Genomic DNA, 26,202 nt, shown 5'->3' on the forward strand with positions numbered 1-26,202 from the left:
CTGGAAATGTGGTGGTTCCTTTAACCCACAGTCTGGATGACTGACACTCCCCTCCCCCAGAGGTCATATTCTGACCTTTCCCCTACCGAGCCTAACCCTAACCCCCACTTGTGCACTCCAGGGAGCCCAACCCCCCCAGTCCTGTCCAGCTCTCACGACAGAGCAGGCTTTTGTAAGAAATGGACGGCTGTCTGTTCATTCCTGTGTTGGGTTATCGGTCTCAGAGAGGCTCAGAGTAATGTACACCACGGACGGGTCGGTCTGGGCATTTTTAATTTCGCTTGTTATGAGATTTGCTGGTTTTGTTCCTTTATTAAATACAGTGGGAAATGCAAGATGATCACTCTAAAACAAACAGCACAATAAATCAGCTGTGTTTGTTGCCGTCGTTGGTGCACAGGGAACGGGAGCGCAGTCCTCCTCGGAATGCCTGTGTGGAATTTCTTGGTTTGGTTTCCCTAAAGTGAGCATCGTCGTTTAGTCATTGGGCAGACGGCGTTCCTGATGGTTTGAGGCCGAGACCGTGTTGCGTGTTTAACCGCTCGTTCCCACCAGTGCGGTCTTGTGACTCGGCTTTTGTTCTGGAGAAATGCTTCAGAGAGCAAAGCTCTGTAAAGTGAAGTCATCCAGGCCGTGGCCTGCGAGCTCACGAGTCCGATCCCAGGCTTGAGCAGCAGACGGGTTCCCGAGGCTTAAGCTGGTTCAGCACCTTGGTGACAAATCATTGCATCCAGGCTGAATGTGGCCAGTTGGACCATTTGTGCCCAGGGTAAATGCATCAGGAGCTTAAAGGCTCTAAAGGAACCACACAGAAGCATGGGAAATCTGCTTGGCCCAGGCCCACCAAGCAATCCCCGATCTGAACACCAGAAGCCAGATTAGTTTCCAAGTCCGTCCTCCGTGTCCAGAGAAAGAACAGGGAGGGATGGAGTGGGTTGATTGGGTTGAACTGAGGACATGTTGCACGTTGTGTAAATTAACGTAGCGAAGAGGTTTTAAGCTGAAACTGTTTGGAACACCTCGGCGTCTCTGCAGGTTTGAGCTCGGAAAAGCTTTTATAGCAGCCATCACTTCTCTGAGTTTATCTCCGTTTGGTCTGCCACAGGTCTCTCTGAGGCAGCAGGCCCTAGCATCAGCTCACTACCAGCATAGTTCCTGTTTGGTGCCTGTTTTGTTTCCACAAACTCAGCTCACACACCCCCACCTCGGCATGTAGATGGAGACATTGCAAAACCCCGTCTCTAAGGGGAACAGTGGGGTTTGGAGACCACAACAACGGCGGTGGTAACGTTAATCGGTGTTTACTCATGGTGTGTTGGCGTGTTGTTGTTGTTTGGGACTGAACACAGCTCCGTCATCAGTTCAGACAGATCAGTAGAGTTTGTTTCTTCCTTGTTGCAGCGTCCAGCTCTCGCTGGATTCTTTCGTCGGCCACCGATCCAAGGAGCGTTTGAACCTCTTCAAAAGACCACGGCGTCATTTTACGAGCTGCCGTCGTGAGTCGGATAAAAACAAACGTGATCTCTGCTGCAGCTGGAGATTTTACAGATGGAGAGTTGGTGCTGGTCGTCTGCGTTGCGTGGCGTAGAGTGACGACTCTCTCTGGACGATCAGCGCTCTGCAAGGTTTACACGCCACGGTTTAGTCCCTACTCGACTCGCTCTGAACCACGAGAGAACAGCCACTAAACAAGAACCCGCTTCCAGAACCAGGACCTGATTCACCTGGTGGAAAAACAAAAATGTTGAATGGAGAAGAGTAGGTACAATTCAGTGGAAAAAGTGCCATTACGCTAGACCAATCTGCTGCCACTGCTATAGTGGGTGGGACTTGTTTCACAGTGTGTGGGTTGGTGGACTACAGAACCCAAGATTAATGTACGCATGGACCGAGCACGTGATTCTTTTTCATAATATGTCCCCTTTAAGTTTAGGGAACAGAGCAATGGGAACGTAATTGTTGTGGTTTTGGTGCAGAGTGGTTTGCGGTGGCCCTGTATCACCGTGCCTTCGTGTCTCCGCCTGGGTCGAGACCATCGCCTCTAACGAACCGTCCTCCTGTCTGAATGGGCATTGTGTGCAGGAGCTGCTTTGCTGTCGTTAGTTTGAAAGAACAGTGGCATTAGTCTTGTGGTGATGAACATATTGTACTGCCCTCATTTCAGAAGACCTTCATTTCAAGTGATTATTGATTTTAATAATCTGCGACGGTCTGTCGGCTTGTATCCGCGTCTGCTGCTTTGTGAAGTTAGGGTCGTGTCTCCTGTGAGGCACCGGTCCAGAAGCACTAATTGGTGTGGCCCTGCTTTGCCTAATGAGTGTATTGATCGCTCCACAGTGCAGCTGTGGACACTGACGTGGGTCAAACCCTGCATATGTTCACTTTAAATCCTAACGTGGCCTTGCGTAACTCTTCCGTTTGCGCTTTGCATGATGGAGTGTACTGTAGCATTGTGGGCCCTACTTTTAGAGCTGTTTTGGCTGTGTTTACACAGACATCATGGAGATAATTCATACCAAATTAGCAAGGAATGGGTTCCAGAGCGCTTAGTGTGGCCATGGTGCTTTTAAGCACACGCTTCTGTTTGCAGTTGTGAGAGATCTGGGCAGTTTGCATTCCCCCCGTTGCGTATCTGAAAAAGCGGAATTAGAGACTTGGTAACTTGATAATTGGGTGAGAAAGTTACCAGAGCTAGTGCTGAAAAGTTGAGAGCGTGGTTCCTTTTTCCGAAGCGGATATTGAGACTCTGAACTGATCCTGTTCCTGCTCAAATATACAGGACTCTCAAAGTTATTTGTCCTCCTGAAACTACTCAAGCGCTTCAGTAATCCACAGGAAAATCTTCAGAGCTAACGTCGTGTGTGTGTGTGTGTGTGTGTGTGTGCTATTTCAAGACAGATTAGTTACAGGATTAGGTTGTATTCTATCTCTTCTTTTGCTTCCGAGATCTGATCCAGCTTTTCCTGCTGATATCAGCTCACTACTGATTCCTGGTTTTGGGAATGCTTCGTATCGGTGTCATTCTCCTCACTTCTACACACGTGCCCCGCTACGTGAGCTCGGATCCGCTGATTCTGGTCTTCTAACCATTCCTAGAAATAGGCTTTTCACTATGGGCACGTCCTTGGGTGTGTGATCTCAGTCAGTGTCCTACATTATATATAAATAACGTAGCAGCGTTGGTTTTGCTTTTGGCATTAATCCCACGTCAGAGCTGCCTTTAGTTGCACCTTCAGCTTCGAGTGAAATAATCCGAACCGTTTTGCACCGGTTTTATTCATAGTTGACTAAAATAGTTTTCAGTGTTTCCGGTGTTGCGCATCATCCATAAACACACACTCGGGCTCCCTGGGGGTGTCCTAAATATGGCCAGGCCTTTGGTAGACATCCCTTTAGTGCAGTAGCTTGGGTGTTGCCCCACCTCTCTGCGCCTCTCTGCTCCAGCCTCCGCTCTTTCATCCTACTCCGTGATATTTAATTCATACAGGATCTGAGAAATCCGCTGCCTGAGCTCAGCCTGCTCAAAACACACACCCGCCTCCACACACACACACACACACTCACTGTAGCCTACCCACTCAGCAGCCTGCACCAAGCTCTCTAATGCACACACCCCTTTTTCCTCTCACTTCTTCTCTCTCTCTCTCTCTCTCTCTCTCTCTCTCTCTCTCTTTCACTACATCACCAGATGTCTGTTCTTCTTTTTCTTTCTCCTTCTTTCATCTCCAACTCTCTCTCTTTCTATTTTCTTTATCTTTATTTTTTTCTGCCTTCATTCTGCCGTCTTCTGCACAGCTCTCACTCGCTTATGACTTTTACAATCTCTCTCTCTCTCTCTCTCTCTCTCTCTAAATGTACACACATGCTGTACGTTAATTCCTGCGAGTCTGTGCCCCCGCCAGAGTGTCTCCTCCAGGACTGCTTGGGGATAATGGGCCGTGTTTGCTCTGCTGTTCTTTCTGCCTGTGCGTTTTTTTCCACTCTGAGGGATCGGGTTTCCACCCGCTGCTGTTGTTTACACCCTGTCTCCGCCAGTTCTGACAACTGCTGCCTGACAGCTAGAGCCCCTCCACCACGAGCTTGTCCTGGACCCTCGTGCCCAGTAGCTCTGTAAACTCGTGTGTGTGTCTGAAACATGAGTTTGCTGACGCTCCTCTGTGAGATGAAGAGATGCTGTAGGGGTATGAATGACTTTCGTGTACCACACACACTTAAGTTGGACTTACAACGCAATTTTGATGGATATAACTTAAATGAAGGCTCTCCGCAGCTCTAAAGGCTGCACAGCGGTAGAACTGCGTTCTCTGGAATGGATCTCCAGATCTCCTGTGTCTTTGGGAGGAGCCGCGGTGCTGTTGGTGGTCAGGGTCTCTAAGCAGTGTGAGGGTATTCTCGCCGGAGTGGAGGCTGTTCCCGTGGCTGTAGATGCACACACTCCTTGTTAGTAACCTGTGGTTTCGGAACCAACGCTGGACAAACAGCTCAAAGCTAGCTGTCCACCTCGGTTTGGGTCTCAGTTCATGGCCACGCCCCACTGCCACACTTCATCTCCTCTTTAGGAACCAGGCAGCTGCCTTTAAGTCTGGTTTATAGTTCGTATGGATGCAGACAAGACACCGTGTGGATTGTGCACGTTGTTTCTCTTTTCCGTGGTACGCAGGAAACGCCCAGCATTTCCATCATGGCCGTTCGCGTCTGCACTATGACCCAGCCTCTCCCTCCTGTACTCAGCACCCTTCAGGAACCTCAGCCGCTGCGCCGTCCCCCTCCTGTCCTCCGCCCAAACGGGTACCGTAACCACCACAGCACAGCTCCACGTCCAAACCAGGCGTCTGTTCCACGCAGCTTTTCACACGTGATTGCGTAATGTGTTTGTGATGAAGAGTGTGGGTTTCTTCCCCTCGTTTCTGCTCGGTGTGAGCGCAGCGTGATGAGGAGCGGCAGGGTTCAGCGCCGTGTTTGTTTGATGTGGTATTCATATTCACGTTCGCCAAAGGTCACATCCCATCTCCCTCTGTTCTTCTCCTGCGCCTTGTTCATTATCCAGCTACGTTCAGCACTTATTTTTACCTCCGCCCCTAATCCTTAATTAATGCATTCTCAGTCAGAGCTCCACACGTCTCTCTGGTGTTCTCTCTCTCTCTCTCTCTCTCTCTCTCTCACACCATTGTGTTCAAATCCACGTTCTCTTTTAGAGCAGAATCCTCGTGCTGTGTCGTCCTCTCGCTGCGTCTCTCCTCGAGGATGCCGTGCTGGAGCGATGGTGTACCTGTGACCTTGTGAAAAGCAGAACGGCTCCGCAAATTACGCTAAGGTCTCTCGCCGTGACTTGAGGCCTGTTCTTCCGTAGTTCATCAGAAGGCCTTGTGCAGAGAGAACAAGGCTATGGGCCACACGCTGTTCGACTTGAAATATTCGGTGCCATCAGAGTTGCGTGGCCTTAGAAGTGATGTAGGATGGTAGTTGTTGTTACACCCCCCTGTGGATGCACTCTGCAGAGATTTTGCAGGAGCAGCCATAGCCTGGAGGTTAGGGAACTAGGCGTGTAACCCAGACTGGAGAGCAAGGCACCAACCCCTCAACTGCCCCCCGGGTGCCGTGGCTAGTGAGTATGTGTGCTCACTGCCCCCTAGTGTGTGTGTGTGTGTGTGTGTGTGTGGTTCTACACGGATTGGGTTAAAGAACAAATCCTGGGTTCGGCTTCGTCTCACTGTCTGCGAGGAGTGTGGTGCGTTCTCTCTGTGGCTGTGTGGGTTTCCCCCGGGGGCTTTGGCTTTGTATCGCAGTCCAAACACACACGTTGAAAGCTGGACTGGCTGTGTGACTATGTCCGCAGGTTTGAGTGTGTGTTCACCCAAAATTCACAAGGGTGTGTGTTGTGTATGAGAGCTTGAAAGTGGCCGGATAGCAGGACTCTTCTGCGTGATGTGCGCCTGTCCCCGTCTTGTTTTATTTCATCATTAGCAACGTTAGCTCACTGAGGTTTTCTTGTTATGGTGTTTGCAGGCTGTGCTGATGCAGCACGAGTCCGCTGCGGAGCAGTAATCCTGGCAGAGCCGCCTGGAGCCCAGCCTCAGGGCACAGATGACACACTGCCTTGCACCTGAGGGCTCTCTGCAACCCCACACACACACACACACACTGCCACACCCACTAGCTTCAGCTAGCTACGCCATCAGAGCTTCACTTTCATTTGACATTTCTGCGCATTGCTACGTGGTGATAGTCTGATGTAGAAAGCCACAGTGGGGATTTTCTGTCTTTTGCACGAGTCTAGATTAAATGTCTCCCTGACCTGAGCATGACACAAGGCCCAGAAAAGATCAGCTCTCTGATGAGTGTTGTTTTATGTAGTAGATCTCTTTGTAATTGGAGGTGTCTACAGATGAATGTATCACAAACACGTCCTAGATGTTTGGCTTAGACTAGGTCAGGCGTTTCATTATTGTGGACAGTTTAGAACTTGTTTTGGTATCTTAAAGAGGACACACTATGAAAATCTCAGGTCTGGAGCCTGCCAATCCACACACTGTGAATTAAGACCCACCAGTCATTTCTCTTTGGGCTGAAGTCTGTAAACATGGGATGAAACATGGGTTCTGATTTTGTGCGGACTTTAGAAACGCCCCGCCCCTTCGACTGAGTGTGTCCAATCACAGCGCTGCACCCACGTTTATGTGAGAGTGCAAAGACGAGATAAATGCAGCAAAACAGAAACAGCGTGAAGAGAAATAAGAGAACAGAGTGAAAACAGCTAAAACGGCTTTCTCCTCACTGCTGTGCGCTCGGGGTCGGGGTGAACAGCGAGCGGCTCGTTATCATTTAAAGGAACAGGTGCTGAAAGCGAGCGTTCTGAACAGGGCTGTTTACACTTCCGGTGAGGAGAATAAGTCCTGTAAAATAATCAAAATAAGTGTCAGTGTCTTTTCAATCTTATCTCATTGGTGCTGAGTGCAGTCACAGTTCAAAAGAACGTGAGCTTGTAGCCGTTAGAGTCCCCACAGAGACGCCACGATCAGACTCAGTTTTCTATAAGAGCTGCTTAGCGCTAGTTGAGCATGTGGCTAATGCACGCAGTGCAACTGTAAAAGCTTTGCCCCCAAAGTAGTGCTCCCCAAATTGCGCTGAGACCAGAGACCCCTCGCTGGTGGCGAGATGGATGGGAGCTGCAGCCGGAGCTTGCTTTTCGCTGCTGGTGGAGGTGAGGGCCGCAGATCCTGCCAAGCCCGATCATGTCACAGCCGTCTCAGAGAGGTGGGGGTGGAGAATGGCTCCAGAGCAACATGTTCTCCAGAGCTCTGCCACTCCGCCATTTTCCGTCAGACGTGTCAGAGGACCCCTTCTACTCGAGCCTTGCGTAATCTAATTAAATTTGCCAAGATTTCGAAACACTGCAGTTCAATCCAGCGATGCTGCATTCCAGACGGTTACATACACAGCGCTGAGAAAACAAGCCCCAAACAGACCATAACCTAAACAATACCGCTCCACTCAGAGAGGCCTTCGAGCGCAGACCCAGCCACGTTCACCCTTTGCTACATCAGGACGGAGAAAGAGAACCTGGGGAAGAGAGCTGAATGAAACTGGATCCTTGTGGTAAACAAACAAGAGCAAGGAAACTGTTTAAGACCCTGAAACCGGAGTCCAAACGCTTAATTTTAGTGTTTTTATTTTTCATCTCTACTCCGATCCAGCCCAGACATCTTCACTAACATGAAATTGAGCAACGTCGTGTCCTGATCCAACAAGGTCATGCCTAAATGGTACTGAGAAACCAGAAACCGGAAGCCGACCCAAAACCAATTCCTCAACCTTTCAGCACTCCAGCTACTGCAGTTTAAATGAGACGCGTCCTCCCCCTCCCTCCCCTGTTTCTTAATGAAACGTCTGTGACCTGCTTTGGTCCAAACCCCACGAGCCCCACAGCGGTGTTCTCCCCCTGTGTAAACAGCCCCTGTTCAGAACGCACCTGTTCCTTTAAATGATAATGAGCCTCTCGCTGTTCACCCCGACCCCGAGTGCACAGCAGTGAGGAGCGAGCGGCTCATTATCATTTAGCCGTTTTTGCTCTGTTCTCTTTCTTCTCAGTTCTTGTTTTTACTCAGGGCTTCTATTTCTTGTCTGTTTTTTTTTTTTTGCGTTTTGAGTAAGGAGCAGTGAATCTGATGTGGGACAAAATAAAGAATATCTTCTATGTTTCTTCTTTTTTTAGCTCTCTTATGACGTCCACCTTGAGTTATCTGTGTAGTATTTGTTTTAAAAGAGATATTAAGTAGGTATCAGTCAGAACATCCGTTTTTATCTTTGTTATTGGTATCAGAACTACAAAGTGGTCCCGTGCTGTCTCTAAAAAGCACTTTGATGTTTTCAAACGGTCCTCGGCTTTGTCACGTTTTGATATATCTGTGTGTAAAGAACCGAAGACTCTTGAAGCCCTTTCTTTTTAAGGTTGTAGGCTGTTGTAGATTTTACTGAAAGCTGGTTGGGGGTCTGACTGAGCTGAGACTAGCGGGCCGTGTGGAGACATGTCTCGTGTGCGTGGACGGAGGAGAGAGCCTTTACAGAGGCAACTTTGATGCAGGTCTAGAGCACAACCAGATGGTTTCACTGAAGCCTGACGGAGATCGAGAGAGCCCCACGACGGTGGGAGTTAGGAGCACACTTTCTACTGTTTGTTAATTGTTATTGTGATATAGATTTATATATTTTTTATTATTACTGCGACGGATAAAGGAGCAGACAAATAAGGACAGTTTCTCTGCTTCACTCTCCAACGCTAGGGGAACCCCACAGAGCAGGTGTGATGTGGTGGTGGGTCATTCTCAGCGCTGCAGTGACACTGACGTGGTGGTGGTGTGTTAGTGTGTGTTGTGCTGGTGTAGAGTGGATCAGACACAGCAGTGCTGCTGGAGCTGTTGTATCTGAATTAAGTAGTACTCTGTACTCTTCGCGTCGGCCTCGTTTTCTTCAGCAGCGCTCAAACTCAGACGCGTGCAGGAGCCGGCATCTGCTGAGCGCGCCGTTACACTCTGCCACAAAAAATAGAAAGAAATTACAAGCATGTGGAAAGGAACTTTATTTTCCATGACATCTGTATTGACTTTTATGGAAGAGAAATGTCCTCCCTCTCTCCCATCATTCCAACTGCTCTCTCTCTGAGGACCTAATGAGAGGGTGGGAGAGAGCAAGCAGGCTCGCTCTCTTTTATTATCGTTGTTGTGATTATTTTTAATAGCTGCACACTGTGCCGAGCCTCTGCTGCATGCCCCGGCAAGATTTATTTCAGTCTTTGATAAGCAGATTTGCCGGGCAGAGAGGGGGAAACCCGGCTGAATTCGGAGCGCCCGGTTCCAGAGGACGGCCGGCTTCCTGCTTATCTAATACTTGTATAACACGGAGCGCTCGTCCGCGGATAGACTCCACCGACACGGCCCCTGATGAGACAGGAGTGCCCGCGTGGTCTGCTTTTTGTGCACGTTATTGCAGAAGCCGTTTATAGGATGTTTACGGTGTGCCGTTTTGAGGCTAAGAGGCTAAATGTCTCTAATGTGATTGGCCAGACTAGCTGTTCATAGTGTATCAAACCGTTTTGCAGCTCATTGTACTGTTGTAACATTTTATTTAAATTGTAGTAATGGCGCCCCCTCCAGGGTGTGTCCCTGACTTGCGCCCAATGATTCCGGGTAGGCACCGGACCCACCGCCACCCTGAATAGGATATAAGTGGTTACAGACGAATGAATGAATGAATTGTTTTAACATTTAAAAGGACACATTAGAACAGAAGCACTTGTTCTGTGCCTGTGCAATTTAATGTGAGCTTACCAACCCACACACTGTGAAACAAGGCCACACAGTCTGCTTTTTGTGGGCTGCCAATGTCAAAAAATATGGGATGAATGTAGATAAAATCTGAGAAATAAGAGCACTGAGTAAAAACGGAGAAGAAAGAGAACAGAGCGAAAACGGCTAAAAACCAGAGCTTCTGCTCCTCGCTCCTCACTGCTGTGCGCTCGGGGTCGGGGTGAACAGCGAGCGGCTCATTATCATTTAAAGGAACAGGCGCCGGAGCTGGCCGTTTGAACAGGGCTGTTTACACAACGGGAGAACACTGCTGTGGGGTTTGATCCTTGTGGTATGTTGACCAAAGCATAGATAGGTCACAGATGTTTCATTTAAACCCAGAACTGTGTTCACTCGTGAAAAAGGGGTAGATGCTGGGCCTGATGCTGACACGGAAACTCTGATGAGATGGGGTTGCGTTAGGGACAGTGTGAGGCTGTGTTTGTGAGGTAGGGTGTTGAACATGTTGTTTCTCCTCATGCCGCAGGGCTGGAGCAGGCATGCAGGCGGCCTGTAGAAACAGAGCTATAAGTGAATCCTTAACCTACCGTCAGGCATGCGTGAATCACAGGCCAAATTACGCCCTGCTTACATAAGCCGCCAGGGCCGTTTGTATTGAAAAACAGTGGTGAGGAGTGTTATCTGCGCAGTGTATCCAACACACACTCGCTCTTCTGTTTACAAACACCACCAAGGACCTCCCTTTTATACACTTTTCATATATTTCACACACAAATGGTAAGATTAAATGCTGTGTAGTATTTAGAGGTGTGTGTGTGTGTGTGTGTCCACTCAGTGCTGCTGTCCTCGAGGTCTCTGTTACTGTGTGTGAACACCGACCGAAAGGCGACACAGCGACCGGAAGCCATTCATTTTCAATGAGAGACAGTGACACTGGGCGACGCAACCGTGAGCAAAATCAGCCACGCGATGATGTTCAGCTCCGCTCACGTTTATGCAAATGAGCAGTGACACAAGGCGGCGACCACCAATCGGAAAGCAGTGTTCACGTTCCCTCAGAACCGCTCCACTCACTTCCTACTGAAGTCTTTCTCAAAACGTCTCTCACTGCGTCCGGACTTCAAACAACAAATCAACTACATTACAGTGGACGTTTGAGTAAAAAGTAATGTTCGGTTATTTTCACGTAAAGAAAATAAACATAGCTGTAGTTTAGCTGTAAGTTCAGTGTTTTTTTTTAAATGATAAAATGAGGCTCTGATAAAAGGTAGTCGAGGTTGTGATCATTTTGTGAATGAATAGAGCCCATGCTCTTACAGTGGTTGCTGCACTAGGGGGCGCTGCCTGCTCGCGTGTTGCTGGACACGCCCACCAGCGACACGTCACCTGCTGCACCGACGACCCCGAGTAATTTTATCTCTTTTGCTGTGTACGCACTGTTAGTGTCGGTGAGAGGGAGCTGACAGAGCCGAGCGGACCCAATCACTTGTTTACACCTGGTGTCTTTTTAGAACACGTTTACCTGTGTATACACAGTGAGTAAGGGCTGATAACTCAGTCGAGTGTATGTTGGTCAGTAATCAGCATCAGTCAGTGTTTCAGTGAAACTTCGTGCTCAAGATACAGGTTTTAAGCATCAGATCTTTTCATGTCTTTGCCCTCAGACCTTTGTGAAATCTTGAAATCAACTAAAATAAAATAATAAAGAAAAACAGAGCATTGATCCTCACGCAGTTCTCACTCCTCTGACGTGACGCTGAGCGTCCTGCAGCTCGTCCTCGTTGGAGAAGCCGCTGTCGGAGGCTTGTTTTGGAGCTCGGCGCAGGGCCGTCACGTGACTCTCCCAGGGCCTGTCTGCTCGTGGCTGGGGAACTGGAGCACGAAAAATAGGCTGCTTCGCTCCTGCTGATGCCGACATTTAATCTGGAATCTCCCTCCCTTCTCTCTCTCTCTCTGTCTGTCTCTCTCTCCCTCTCCCTCCCTTCTCTCTGTCTCTCTCTCCCTCTCCCTCCCTTCTCTCTGTCTCTCTCTCCCTCTCCCTCCCTTCTCTCTCTGTCTCTCTCGCTCTCTCCCTTCTCTCTCTCTCTCTCTCTCTCTCTCTCTCTTTCTCTCCCTTCCCTCTCTCTCTCTGTCTCTCTCCCTTCCCTCTCTCTCTCTGTCTCTCTCTCCCTTCCCTCTCTCTCTCTCTCTGTCTCTCTCTCCCTTCCCTCTCTCTCTCTCTCTGTCTCTCTCTCCCTTCCCTCTCTCTCTCTCTCTGTCTCTCTCTCCCTTCCCCCCCTCTCTCTCTCTCTCTCTCTGTCTCTCTCCCTTCCCTCTCTCTCTCTCTGTCTCTCTCTCCCTTCCCTCTCTCTCTCTCTCTCTCTCTCTGTCTCTCTCTATCTCTCTGTCCCTCTCTCTCTCTCTCTCTCTCTCTCTCTGTCTCTCTCTCCCTTCCCTCTCTCTCTCTGTGTGGACAGGACCTGTAGTAGTGCAGAGCAGTGGCCGTTATGTACACTAAAGTATATCATTATTTTTGGACAATACTAGTGACATATGGCGGTTAGAGATAATAACGACCTCATCGTATTACATTGTTTACTGTATGGAGTTGCATCACACACTCGTGGCTGGCATAGCATGTAGCTAGCGTCTTAGCTTGAAGCTAACGTATTAGCTTGTGCCTGGAGCTGTAGTTTCCTGCACTAAACTGATGTCTCTGTTACGTGTTGTGCCTTTTGTAACATTGAGAGCTGTAATGAACTAAAAGTGGAGACAATGGACAGTGTGTGATGTCACTTCCCTTTACATTTACACTAGAAATGTCTTTACGGTCTGTTTCTCGTGGCAGGAGGCACAGTAACAGACTTGTTTGGTGGTTGCACGTATAAAAGAAGGGTTTTGAAGCTGGTGTCTGGTGTAAAACAGATATATTTACATCCATTGGGCAGCCATTACGATAAAATACCTGCCTTATGTTGGACGTCACAGTCAGGGGCTCAAAGACGTCTCCTGTGGTGTCTGACAGTCTCAGGTTGTGAGGTGTGCTTCTAGTCAGACCTTAAACTCCACCATGTGAGCCTTGTGCACCCATTTACCTGTCACTGCTTCATCGGTCACTGTCCTTCCTCTGAGCACTTTTGGCTGGTGCTGACCCCTGCAGACTGGGAAAATCCCAAGAGACCTGCTGTTTTAGAGATGCTCCGACCAAAACGCCCCCCCACCCCTTCACTTCCCCGCTCAGTGGTTTTAATGTTGTGGCTGATGTGTGTATGTGAGAGTCTATATCCTGGGGCGGTCTCAGTTCTGTGCGTATATACAGTGGCCTGCCTCCCACTGAGACAGGAAGAAAGCGAATGAGTGGAGAAAATGAGCGCTGTGCAGCGAGGAGGTGAAGAAAGGGCATGAATGGGCTTCTATAGCGAGGAGTGAACACACACACATGCGCACACGTTTTCATTAGCAGTCCAGTCCTGTTCTCTCTTGCGCTCTCTCTCTTTCTCTCTCTCTCTCTCACCCGCTATCAATATCTCTCTTTTGCTCGCTCCCTCCCTTCCTGTTTTTCTCTCGCTCTCTCACTGTGTCAGCTCCTCAGAAACACGTGCCTCGTCCCTGGGTTGCTAGGCAACAGGCCTTTGCGTGTGTGTATAACTGCCTTGTGTGTGTGTGTGTGTGTTTGTGTGAGCAGCTCCCTTATGATCTCCTTCATTTCTCTGTTTGTCTCTAAGATGGTTGAATAGCTATCTGCCAGAGTTAGAAAGCGGGAGGGGGAGGAGAAGGGAAAGAGAGAGAGAGAGAGAGAGAGAGAATAAGCAACAGAGTGAGAGAGAGAGAAGGGAGGATTAGCTCAGAACTCAGAACAGGGGGTGGGAATAAGTTGGAGGAAGGGATCTGTTTGAGAGAGAGAGGGAATAATGTAGAGATGGTTAAATCAGAGAGACTAAAGCAGATCACCCTCCATTTCACCCTTCTGGCCGAGATACGCAGGTAGGCTCCAGTGCAGCAGAGATGTGCCGCAGGCTAGATTGCTGCTTTGCGCGTGCACACACACACACACACACACACACATACAGAGCTCTCTCAGCCAGCTTCCCACGTGCTCAGAATATCACTACAAATCATTCGCTTCTCTCCTCCTACTGCACCCTTTCTGGCCTCCTGTCGAGTCTGCTCTGGAGATGCAGGAAGATACTCTGCCACCTCAGTGTCCAACACGTCCCCACGCTGCTTTCTCCTCTCGTGGCGTCAATAAAGACCCGTTTCTTTATTTTCCAGTGATTAGATGGTACTCTACGTTTAGTAAAAATGCTTTACAGTTTGGCTTCGTTGGATCGTAGGGCTGGACGATGTTTCCAAATCGATATATATCGCGATATAAACTGTTTCAATAACAATATGATATTTAAACACTTTCAGTGTTTCAGCACACATTATTTACAGCTCATTAGAGGGCGCTGCTGTCAGTTCTTTAAAGTTAAAATATTAAATTTGACAAAGCCGAGAGGTTGTAGTTTGACGGTGGTGGTGTGTTGCTTTCAGTTCTTGGCAGATTTTCAGTGGCCGTTATGGAATTATATCGTATCGACCGAAATTAAGAAATGTATTGTGATATAAATGTTGGCTGGTATCGTCCAGCTCTATTGGACAGACGATTTTAACATTAACATTTGCATATGACACAGAGCCGGTGATCGATTCTGAACGACTGTGTGGTACCGATTTTGAGTGTGAACTGTTGACAGTACACTAGGGATGGACAATAATTCAGTATCAAAAATATTTGATATATATAGTTTGGCTTCGTTGGATTGTAGGGCTGGACAATATTTCCAAATCGATATATAGCACGATATATACTGTTTCAATAACAATTATGTAATTTTTAAACACACTTTCAATATTTCAGTACACATTATTTACAGCATCCATCACTGACTGACAGTCTTTACTCTTTTATAAAGTTAGTTTAATTATTTAAATGAATTATTTAAATTAAATTAATATTGACAAAGCCAAGGGGTTAATGTTTTGATGGTGATGTCATATTTCTTGTTGTTTTGGCAATTTTTCAGTGTATTTTTATTGTTCATATCAATACCGGAAATATCATTTTGACTGAAATTAAGAAATATATCGTGATATAAATGTTGGCCGGTATCGTCCAGCCCTATGGTACGCTAAGCCCTACACTAAATAAACAATACACCTGAGCATCACACCGTTATAAACCATATTTCTGTGACTGAAAGGCGCTGTTTGTGTTCGCAGCTGTTAACGTTATCTTCTCTACGATTTTGGTATCCGTGGTGACCTCAGTGCCCCCGAACCGGCCGTGGTATGATATAATTCCCAGCACTTTAGAGTGACCACAGAGGAATAAGACGTACAGCCCCCTCCTCTCAGCGCCTGGTGCGATAATGCCTCTTTCCCGCTTGGCCTTGTTTGTCTTCTCCCTTCGTTACACAAAAGCCTCTAATGAAACACATCGGCGCTGGTCGTGAGCTCGCTCGGCCTATCTCGGCCGGCCGTTGCCTGGAGACGGGAGTGTGCCCGGCTGGCCTCGGCAGCTCTATTTGCACACCAAACAGTCCTGACCGCTTGTGTCCTGCTCTTGTAGCTAATGCAAATGGCCTGTTACAGTACACACAGAGTGGGAAGGACAGAATGAGTGAGAGTGTGATTGTCGGGCATCTTTTGTCTAGAGCCACTAATGATGATCCTGAATCGACAAGTAAGATTGGTTTTTTTCTCACCACCCAACAACACTTGGGCTGTGTCCCAATTGTGCTAAATGCACTTAATACTAATTCTGACTAGTGTTTGAGTGTGTAGTACACAAGTGTCAAAGGTATATGTACTGTTTAGTTTGATAAAGATGGACACTACTGTCCCACAGTCAAAGTGGGGAGCTTCTCACTCCTGGAAAGTTTCTGTCTCAAATCATGCCCTACTCCCTACATAGTGCACTTCACAGATTATAAAACTAGTACTACTACCTCACAGGCAGCAGACATGAAGCTTGTATCAAATACGTTTTTTTTTTACGTACACTGTGCACTACGCTGTGTGGAGGGAGAAATTTGATTTTCAAAAAAGTGAAAAAAGTGGCAGCTGCGGCTTTGTGAGCGTTGTCATGGCAACAGTTCATCACGTTCCTGTTATTAAGAAATATTTTGTGTGTTACCTGCCAAGCTTAAGGTTAGTACATAGTAACTGGGTAGTACACAATTGGGACACAGCTTTATTTTATCCTCTAGGACATGACTCGGTTACCAAGCAGTGTATCACCCCCTATGCTTCCTGTAGCATATTGCAGTCTGTCAGAAAGACTTAATGTGCCATTGTGTTTTTGTTCTGTTTTTTTCATTTTTATCAATCATTACGTACACACGGTGTTCACAGCATCACACCCAGGTTTCCACAGTCGCAGGAGGTTGACCATGATCTTCTCCAAGGTGGGCACGTCCAGAAATATGGAGCACAGATTGATGCGTCAGTGGCTAATCAACTTTGTGGACTTGTATCTGAAGTCCTGCTTGTCCTGCTGGTCGGGGACCGCCCGGAACTCTCCTCGCGTAACTCTTAATAAAGCAGGACACTGGAGGCAGCAGCTCGGTCAAACGGGCCGCTGACTAAGGGACACGAGAGGCCTCACCCCTAACGCTCATCTGCTCTCGTAAACACACACACACACACACACACACACACAGAGGCTCTCTCTAATACCCATTGACTTAGTGCAGCTGCCGCAGTGGAGCTGTTTTCCATTGGAAGTGTGAGGGACAGGTGCAGCCAATCCCGCTGGAATACTGAAAGGGTGCGGACGTGCCGACAGCACCCCGTGTTACAGTGAGGAAGAGGGGAGGAAGACCGGCCTGCCCTTTCATCTCAGCAACACGCGTGGTCACCGGAGTCAGTCCATATTAGCGCTGCTATCATTTTGTTTGTGTGTGTGTGTGTGTGTGTGCGCGTGTTATGCCTGTGCGTGCAAGAGACAGGCAGAATGAGTGAGTGCTGCACAGACGCCCCGCAGTGAGCTGAAGCGATGGCCTCTATCTGACCGCGGAGGGAGGGAAGGAGGGAGGAAGGGAGCGAGGGAGAGCTATTGATAGAGAAAAGCAGAGATGTGCATTTGAGCTCTCTGGAGCCCCCGTCTGCTGCTGTGTTGAGCTTGGCCTCCCTCTGCTCTCTTTCTCTCATCTACACCGGATCTTGCTCTTATTAAATTACTTTAAATTATTATATTACACTTTCAGCGCTTTTCTAGCTCTATGTATTTTTTCAGGAAATGCAAATATTTAAAATGAGCTCCAGTGATGTCCAGCTGCTAAAATATCCGCCCAGAAACGGTCCATTCTTCAGATTTTTGAGCTTGGTTTCATATCGGTGCTTTACATTGGTGCTCTTGATTAACACTCCGCTCTGAGACCGTGGAAGGGCCCTCTGGTTTAGAACCGGCCACAGGAAAAATGACCACACCATGCTCCATTTGTTCGTCTTTAAACACTCGCTTTACTGTATCAGCTTTCCTTATTGTGGAGCAGGACACGCTGTCCTCAAACTCGCATTCCTGTCGCTCTCTCTAGTCAACCGACCACGCCATCCTCACTCCCAGTCCCTCTTGTGCTCTCTAGTGAGCTGGCCGTGCTGTCCTCGCACTCACGTCCCTGTCACGTGTGCCATACTCACTCTCACGCCCCTCTTGCGCTCTATAGTGAGCTAGCCGTGCTGTCCTTGCACTTGCGTCCCTGTCACGTGTGCCGTACTCACTCTTACACACCTCTTGCGCTCTCTAGTGACTTGGCCGTGCTGTCCTCGCACTCACGTCCCTGTCACGTGTGCCGTCCTCACTCTCACGCCCCTCTTGCGCGCTATAGTGAACTGGCTGTGCTGTCCTCGCACTTGCGTCCCTGTCACGTGTGCCGTCCTCACTCTATCGCCCCTTTTGCACTCTCTAGTGAACTGGCTGTACTGTCCTCGCACTCACGTCCCTGTCACGTGTGCCGTCCTCACTCTCACGCCCCTCTTGCGCTCTCTAGTGAACTGGCTGTACTGTCCTCTCACTCGTGTCCCATTTCCTAGATTTATTTCATTTCATTGCATTGATGTTGCCCGAACAACGAGAGCGAGGGTTGTGTTTTAAAGCCACTCTGTAGACCTCCTTTATTGAGGTAAGTGAAAGCAGAACGGATGCTCTCTTTTCAGTGAGAGATTTGTACCATGCTTTGTTTGTGTCTTCCCAAGAGTGAGAGGGGCCACGGAGGGCAGCGATGGCAGAATAGTTGCGCTGTGCTGTTTTCCAGTCCAAATCCACGTGGTATGCACATGCGTGTCTGAGCCAGAGGGCCAGGCCGGTCCGGACAGGGCGCTGGAAGCGGGAGATTAAATACAGCTTTGTTTGCCTGGCTGAGCTCGGACCTTCCTGCACCGTCAGCAGGCGAGAGGAAGCGAGACCCCCGCTGACCCCCTGGGTCGGCCTTAGCAAACAGCGACTCACCCAAAAACCCATTCCACACCCGCATTCTTCCCTCATCCACCGGCTCAGGGCCTCGTAGACCCCAACAACACCTGGATTATCTGAGCCCAGCTAGTGCTCCATGCACGGCTCTGAATACTAAGCACGTGATCAGCCAGACCCAGGCCCAGCGGTATTTCCACCTCCCGCCGCTGGACAAACCTCCGCTTCAATGTCGAGTCTCATTCACGTCCTGAAAATCCTAAACTAATATTGTATTGGGAAGGTGTTGACGGTAGGGCAGCGCTCCCTAAATCAACAAGTGGACTAATCAGTCAGAGCCTGTTTCTGTCAGCGTATATTGAATTTATCTTCGGGTCTGGCTTGTGTGTTTGGAGTACACTGCTGTGCTGCGATGAATCTTTTTGCAGGATTAGCTGTGCTGTAGCTAAGCTGACGTTTGGGTAGTTGTCTTTTAAGAGCCCCTACTCTACATGGGAACACGGCTCTGTTCAGCCTTCTTCAGAAACACTGACTTCAGCGCCTGTTTCTTTAAATGATAACGAGCCGCTCGCTGTTCACCCCGCCCCCGAGCGCACAGCAGTGAGGAGCGAGGAGCAGAAGCTCTGGTTTTTAGCCGTTTTAGCTCTATTTTTTTTTAGCTCAGCTCTCTCCTTTCTCCACATATTTAACTTTGACTTTGTTCTTTTATATAAACGCTGGGCCAGCGCTGTGATTGGACAGACTCAGACGAGGGGGCAGGGCCATTCTAAAGTTTTCATATCAGTTTTTGAGAGATCGTTTCTGATCCCATAATTGTTTTCACCCTCCAAAACTATTTTTTGGTATATATCATACATAACATATCACTTCCCACTTATTTGAAGTACAGCGGGGTTTGGGAGAGAGACGTGAGGCGTGCGTCTCGTCTGTGATGCATTAGGGACATGGGCCACGGCAGAGGAGTGTTTGGACCCTGGAGGAGATCGTACACGCTGCACACATGCTCCGTATTGAGGGGGATGTTGTCGTAGCGTGTTTGAGAACTGCAGGCAAATGCAGAGAGGCTGTTGGACAGGGGCCGGGCCTACAGTAGTTCACAGCGCAGGAAGTGGGTCTCGTGATGAATTAGAGTCGGCTGCGTGCAGAAGCTCTCTGTAAGCTCTAATGGCAGATGCTCTGCAGCTTGTGATTGTGGAGGAAGGTGGAGGAAAGGAGGAGTGGCTGTGACTGTGCTTCCTCTTGCCATGCCTTTGCTTCGCTTTTGTGTTTGTGTGTGTGTTCCTCTTCCTGCCGTGACAGTTCACACAGACCACACACACACACAAGGAGTTTATAAATCCCTATAGAAACAGTTTACAGAACCCAAACAGAACCAGAGAGAGAGAGAGAAAAGGGAACGTGAAACTCTAATAACACAGTAGCGTCATCCGAACTGCTGCTCTCTGTACGAGGGTACACACAAGTCTCAGAAGAAATGGGAAAATTAATTACACCGCTCCCTCGTATACGTTCACCCGGGCTCGGTCTCTGCTGCTGTGAAGTCCGGGTATGGATTATTATTTTTACATGAAGAAGCTCGGGCTGTGTGGAGCTGGGTGTAGTCTGAAGCTTACCACCGTAGGAGCTTCACAGTATAATGTACAAATAAAAACACTGGATATTGGCGCTGAAAATGAATACATTTGTTAGGGATTCAGTTTTAAAGCCTTCTTTTTTCATTTTTTTAGAAACAGTTGCATAACATTAAAAATGACACACTGTCATTTATTCATTCATTCATTATCTGTAACCCTTATCCAGTTCAGGGTCGCGGTGGGTCCAGAGCCTACCTGGAATCATTGGGCGCAAGGCGGGAATACACCCTGGAGGGGGCACCAGTCCTTCACAGTGCAACACACACACACACACACACACACACACACACACTTACGGACACTTGAGTCGCCAATCCACCTACCAACGTGTGTTTTTGGAGTTTGGGAGGAAACCGGAAACCAAGACCACACTCCTCACAGACAGTCACCCGGAGGAAACCCACGCAGACCCAGGGAGAACACACCACACTCCTCACAGACAGTCACCCGGAGTGGGAATCGAACCCACAACCGTTTTTCACAGTACTGTTTCCTACCCTCCTCCCAAAGATTCATAGTACAGCTTCTGCGGTGCTGGGACTGGGGTAGCAATGACCGGCTCTATACTCCCTATTACAGCCCAGTGAAACAGCACAGTGATTCTGAAGCTGTGATTTTAAGATGCATTAAGATTACAGTATGTTTCTTTAAAATACTGCTCCGAAACATCGACATCCACCAGAGCCTGCAGTTTCCGTAGAGTTGGGACCGATAAATATTAGACTGACTTTGCCACGTGCTGATTGTGTGTGTGAAAGCGAATCAGTGCATCAATACGCCACACACTTATCCACAATACATTGCCCTGTCGGTTGGTTGAACCCAGCCCTAGGGCTGCTTAATGATCTTCATCTGTGTGTGTGTGTGTGTGGTTGTTGTGTCCCTCAAAATAGACCCCAGTGGCTTGTATTGTTCCAGAAGATGTGGCCGACCCAGTTTTAGATCTGTTTTGTTTGTCTCCGTGCTTGACTCTTTGGTCCGGTTTGAGACGTGGAAGATGGCATGGCGATGGAGTGTGTAGGAGACGTCTCATGTTCCATATGCTGGGAAGGGATAGAGAGGAGCAGTATTTCTCCCAGCCTTTGCATGCGTGTGTGTGTGTGTGTGAAGGGGAGGGTTGATATAAATAGCTGTCTTTGAATAGGAGAGCTGCGGAGGGAGGGCTGTGGCGCCGGGGCAGAGCAGAGTGCCAGCGTTACTGTGGAAGGAGGGAGGGACCGAGGGACTAGGGGAGTGAAGGAGGGTGAGAGAGAGGGAGAAGCTGAAAGAAGAGGAGGGAGGGGCGGGGCTCTGTTAGACTCTGGAGATATGGCGGTATGGATGAGAGAGTTATGGAAGTCTGTGTGATTTATTCATGCTCCATATAGTGTAAGTACCTTCACATAGTGAGAAGAGCAGGGCGAACAGGACGCGTTTACCACAGGAGGGATGTAAAGGAGCTCCGGAGTCGGGGTGTGTGACACAGCTCTGACACTGAGGGCCGTAACAGCACTGGTTTCATCATAACTCCTTGGATTCATGCCCTGCCTTTCATTCATTCACTTTCTGTAACCCCTTCATCAGAGCACGCCCTGGACAAGGCTCTCGTCTGTTAGAGCCTCACACACATTCAGCCCGTCACTCACACACCTGTGGACAGTTTCACACACTCATAAATGACGAGAGACACTCAGAAGAGGGGCCAATTATTGTTTTTTTATTGCCCTTTTATTCCTCGTTTTTTGAAGCTGTGTTTAAAGGTCTCACTGTGCTTCAGTCTCCAGGCGTCTCTGCCTCCCTCTGAGTCAGGGTTCACGCGTTTCGCTGCGAACAGAACCAGCGGTTTAGTTCTGATTCGGCCGTGGCCCACGCGGCGCACACGCAAAACACTGACATCTGATAACTGAAGGTTTCAGATCCACGTTTCGCGTTTCTGCTTTTATTGTAGCTCTGTGAACGGGTTGGAAGCCCTGCTTTGATTGGGTTGGAGTTGGGTTGTAAATGAATGAGTAGATTTGACATTTCCAGGCGTCTTATTGTTATTATTATTATTATTATTATTATTATTGTTATTATGATAGAAGTATAACACTAGCTCTGTTCCTGTTTACCGCAGGCAGTAGTGGAGTCTAAAGACGAGCGGCGGCTCGGTGCGGTTTATTTGGTGCAGAGCTCAGAGGCAGCAGAAAGGGTGTTAATAACAGTGACAGATCAAAGGCTATCAGAAGTTGCTGAGTCAAAAAATTAGCTGTCGCGCTTCGGTTGAGTAATGTGTCATTTGGCCAAGGTGTAGCTCTGGGAACGTAGCCATTTTGTTTCTCGAAAAGGAAAGAAAAAAACCCTCCATGCACAATACAGCGCTAAACCTGTCACCACGCCGTACGTGAGAGCGTGCGAAAATAAATACGAAGGTTTTGAGGCTGCAGAGCAGTGAGAGTGGGATTTTGGAGACGGGGATTGTACGTCACGGTGAAACACCTTCAGCAGAATTAATTGTGGGGTGAATCTTTGTCGTGTGGTGACGGAGAGGAACATCTGTGGGAGAGGAAAACTTGTATTAACCAAAGCTACCACATCATATCTTCACTCTCCAAAGACTAAGAACATCTCTGTAAAATCGTAACTTTACAGGAGACGAAAAGATCTTTAACTTCCAACGGAAGTCCGCGTAAAAAGTCTGTATTCGGGCGAGTTTTGGAGCATTGTCTGTCGTGTGAATATGACGTAATAAACTGGAGTTCCACGCAAACGGAGGTGTGTTTCTCTTTAGACAGCGACGATGTGTTCGCGCCTCAAACCCCACTACAGTACGTCCGCAAATAAATTAACTATTTAATGGTCTGTACAGTGAACGAATACGGACTCGGCTCGTCACAACAAGGTCAGAGAGACACGCTGGGAACCAATGATTGACCCCAATTATAGCTGTGTTCTCACATATTGAAGGAGGTGGAATAACCAGCACTCATTCACCAGTGTCACTCAGGACGAAGTGAGACCCAAACCCTGTGTGTGACCGATACGGCCGTCCCTCAGTGTGGACCCTATCCTGGTTTCAGGAGAACTGCTCCAACACTGTTGTAAAATGCTGGCGTTTCAGCGTCCAGTCGGATTCCAGTGACTAAAATCATGTCCCGCCCACATCGCTCCTCGACCAATCGGCCCGCTTCACTCGTGTATGTGACGTTAAAGAAATAAAACACATTCTGGCTTCTGTTTGGACTTTGGTGCCTAAGCGTAGATGCAGATGTTTCCTTATGGAACTGACCAAAGGCACGGATGTTTTCTCAGAGATGACCCGAAATACAGATGTTTCCATAGAGCACAGACCACAAAAACTACCCATGTTTCCATGTAGAACAGCACTGTCTCAAAGTCGGAAACGCCTGCTGTCTACTGACCTCTTATTATTGTTGTTAGTCCCTATATAATGTCTTTAATACCACCACCACCACAGAGGCCGTGTCGCCCAGCGCAGCCTCGGATCTCGTCCGTTTAGCGCGCGTTCGCTCCGGCTCAAACCTCCTTTTTCCAAGTTTACATTAAATTGCGTTTAACAAAATGCCACGGGTTTGGCAGAGCGATCAGAGCCAGCCCACATTTAAAGGGCAGCTCTGAGCGAGTGCAGCCGCCCGCCCGTCACCTGCGCCAGCCGAGCTGAGGCGTAATTGCTGGAAATGGAAAGCCTGATGTTGTGCTAATGGGAGCATTGTGTGACTGAGCAGAAATGGCTCTTCTAGGGAGAGTGGCAAACAGGTGCTAATGTTTTTTTCTTTTTTTCTCTCTCTCTCTCCTGCCTTCCCCCAGACGGTCGATGACGACGCGATGGAGGCGTGAATGTGGTTTGGCGTGGCGATAGCTGAACGATGCCCAAGGGTGGGGGTTCTAAAACCCCCCAGCTGGAGGACTTCCCACTCAGCACCGACATGGTGGAGAAGCAGGGTGGGAAGAAGGTGAGAGAAACGCAACCTTTTACTTTCCTCTCCCTCTCTCTCTCACACACACACACACTCTCTCTCTTTCTCTCTCTCTCTCTCTCTCTCCCTCTCTCTCTCACACACAAACTATCTCTTTCTCTCTCACTCACTCTCCCTCTTTCTCTCTCTCACTCACTCTTTCTCTCTCTCTCTCTCTCACTCACTCTTTCTCTCTCTCTCTCTCTCACACACTCTCCCTCTTTCTCTCTCTCTCACACACTCTCCCTCTTTCTCTCTCTCTCTCACACACTCTCCCTCTTTCTCTCTCTCTCTCACACACTCTCCCTCTTTCTCTCTCTCTCTCTCTCACACACTCTCCCTCTTTCTCTCTCTCTCTCTCTCACACACTCTCCCTCTTTCTCTCTCTCTCTCACACACTCTCCCTCTTTCTCTCTCTCTCTCTCACACACTCTCCCTCTTTCTCTCTCTCTCTCTCACACACTCTCCCTCTTTCTCTCTCTCTCTCACACACTCTCCCTCTCCCTCTCTCTCTCTCTCACACACTCCCTCTTTCTCTCTCCCTCTCTCTCTCTCTCTCACACTCCCTCTTTCTCTCTCTCTCTCACACACACACACACACACACACACCTCTGTTATGACCTGCTAAAACCATTATGAGCAGTTAGGAGACAGTCTGGCACTGTGCTGGTGAGAGAGCTCCTGCTGTATTGATTATGATCTAAATCCAATGCCCGAGAGGGTGATATGCGCACACACACACACACTCTCTCTCTCTCTCTCTCTCTCTCTCTCTCTCTCTGCTGATAGTATCTGTCAGTGCACTGTTTTCAAGTGCAGTATGATCACCAAATCAGTCTTTGAGGTTGGACTGTAAAAGTACAAGGCTCTTACTGCAGTCATATGTTTGAACACCACAGGTCTTTGCTCTACAAAGCCCTGCCCCTTCAGGTCACCGTCATCAAAACAAGTTTCAACAAAATGGAACACTGCACGTGTCATTGTGGCAAATACCTTTGTAATAAATGGGATTTAGTAAATTTTAAAGGGTCGTATTATAAAAACAAATCACTTTTTCAGTGCACATTCACATTAATTTGAAACCCACCAACCACCACACAGATCAAAGACCGCTCAGTCGTCAAGTGCAGAGACTTTAGAATTGCCCCGCCCCCTCCCCTGAGTCTCTCCAATCACAGAATTGGACCTTGGTTTATGTGAATGCACAAAGACGAGGTTAAACGCGGCAAAATAGACACAACGACCACGAAGAAGAAAGAGAACAGAATGAAAACGGCTAAAAACCAGAGCTTCTGCTCCTCGCTCCTCACTGCTGTGCGCTCGGGGTCGGGGTGAACAGCGAGCGGCTCGTTATCATTTAAAGGAACAGGCGCTGAAAATGGGCGTTCTGAACAGGGCTGTTTACTAAGGGGGAGAACACTGCTGTGGGGTTTGATCCTTGTGGGATTTTGACCAAAGCAGGTCACAGAATGTCTCCTTTATGCTGTAACATCCTCCACAGAGGACACGATTGTTGCATCTTCATGAGAAACTGGTACCTGTTGAAAACACCCAAGCACTTAATGCTCTATGCTAGCAAGCATCAACACCCTTGATTTTCTATTGGCACCCTTTAAAACCGAGCATTATAGTCAATGTTATTTATTAATTGGTAATAAAAACATGGCAGCCTGATGTCACCTGTGATGGACTGCTTCTCTTACACTCCTGTGGTTTATGTGCATAGTGACCAGGCCGGGCTTTATCTCCTGTTTGTTTAAGTGCAGATGGCTTTTACTGTCGCCTCCGTGGATGTTTTTCATGCGTTAAATCTGGCTCTGCGTTTCTGTCGTCGCTGGTGCCACTCTTTCCTGTCCCTCTGTGGATTCATATGTCATGTTTTTAGCTCTGTTTCCGAGCGCTCCTCACAGACGTCTCGCCTGGCGTTAGCTGTAGTGGCCGCCCGAGACGCAGGCTGATGAGGTCACTGCGAAATCCGACTCCAGCGTGTGCGTGTGTGTATGTACAGAGTTCTGTGCAGGATTGCATCAGACAACTGCAAGGGGGAGGGGAGGGCGAGCGCGAGAGAGTGAGTGAGAGTGCGCAAGAGCATTGCTAGGAGACCAGTCACTAAACACGGCCACTCTCGCAGGCAGCTTTGAAGCAGAGCGGCGGCTCACAGCTGTCATTTGATTCAGCCTGTTTTTCTCCATGTGCTGCACCAGTCCCTCCTGAGTGCACTCTCTGACTGTACGTGTGTGTGTGTGTGTGTGTACATATATATGTACATGTAGAGAGCCTGCTCAGGTGGAAATGGTTCAGCACATGGAAAAACACACACACAGATATAGATATGTATATATTTATACAGCTCTAAGCAAAAAGCACCTTGGAGAATGAGATTCATGAGTTCAGAT

The 26,202-nt window shown here is 48.4% G+C and overlaps 1 protein-coding gene across 2 annotated transcripts in view; it reads left to right on the forward strand.

Moving 5' to 3' along the window:
- Positions 1 to 26,202, forward strand: part of LOC136677994 (ankyrin repeat domain-containing protein 11-like) — a 105,975-nt gene that overhangs the window by 49,091 nt on the left and 30,682 nt on the right. For both annotated transcript variants that reach the window (XM_066655737.1, XM_066655738.1), the window contains exon 2: positions 23,658 to 23,803. In XM_066655737.1, coding sequence (XP_066511834.1) covers positions 23,717 to 23,803 — 87 coding nt within the window. In that variant the 5' untranslated portion in view covers positions 23,658 to 23,716. The remainder of the gene's footprint in view (positions 1 to 23,657; positions 23,804 to 26,202) is intronic.

The sequence above is a fragment of the Hoplias malabaricus genome, chromosome Y (assembly GCF_029633855.1).
Source record: "Hoplias malabaricus isolate fHopMal1 chromosome Y, fHopMal1.hap1, whole genome shotgun sequence".
NCBI classification, from domain to species: Eukaryota; Metazoa; Chordata; class Actinopteri; order Characiformes; family Erythrinidae; genus Hoplias; species Hoplias malabaricus.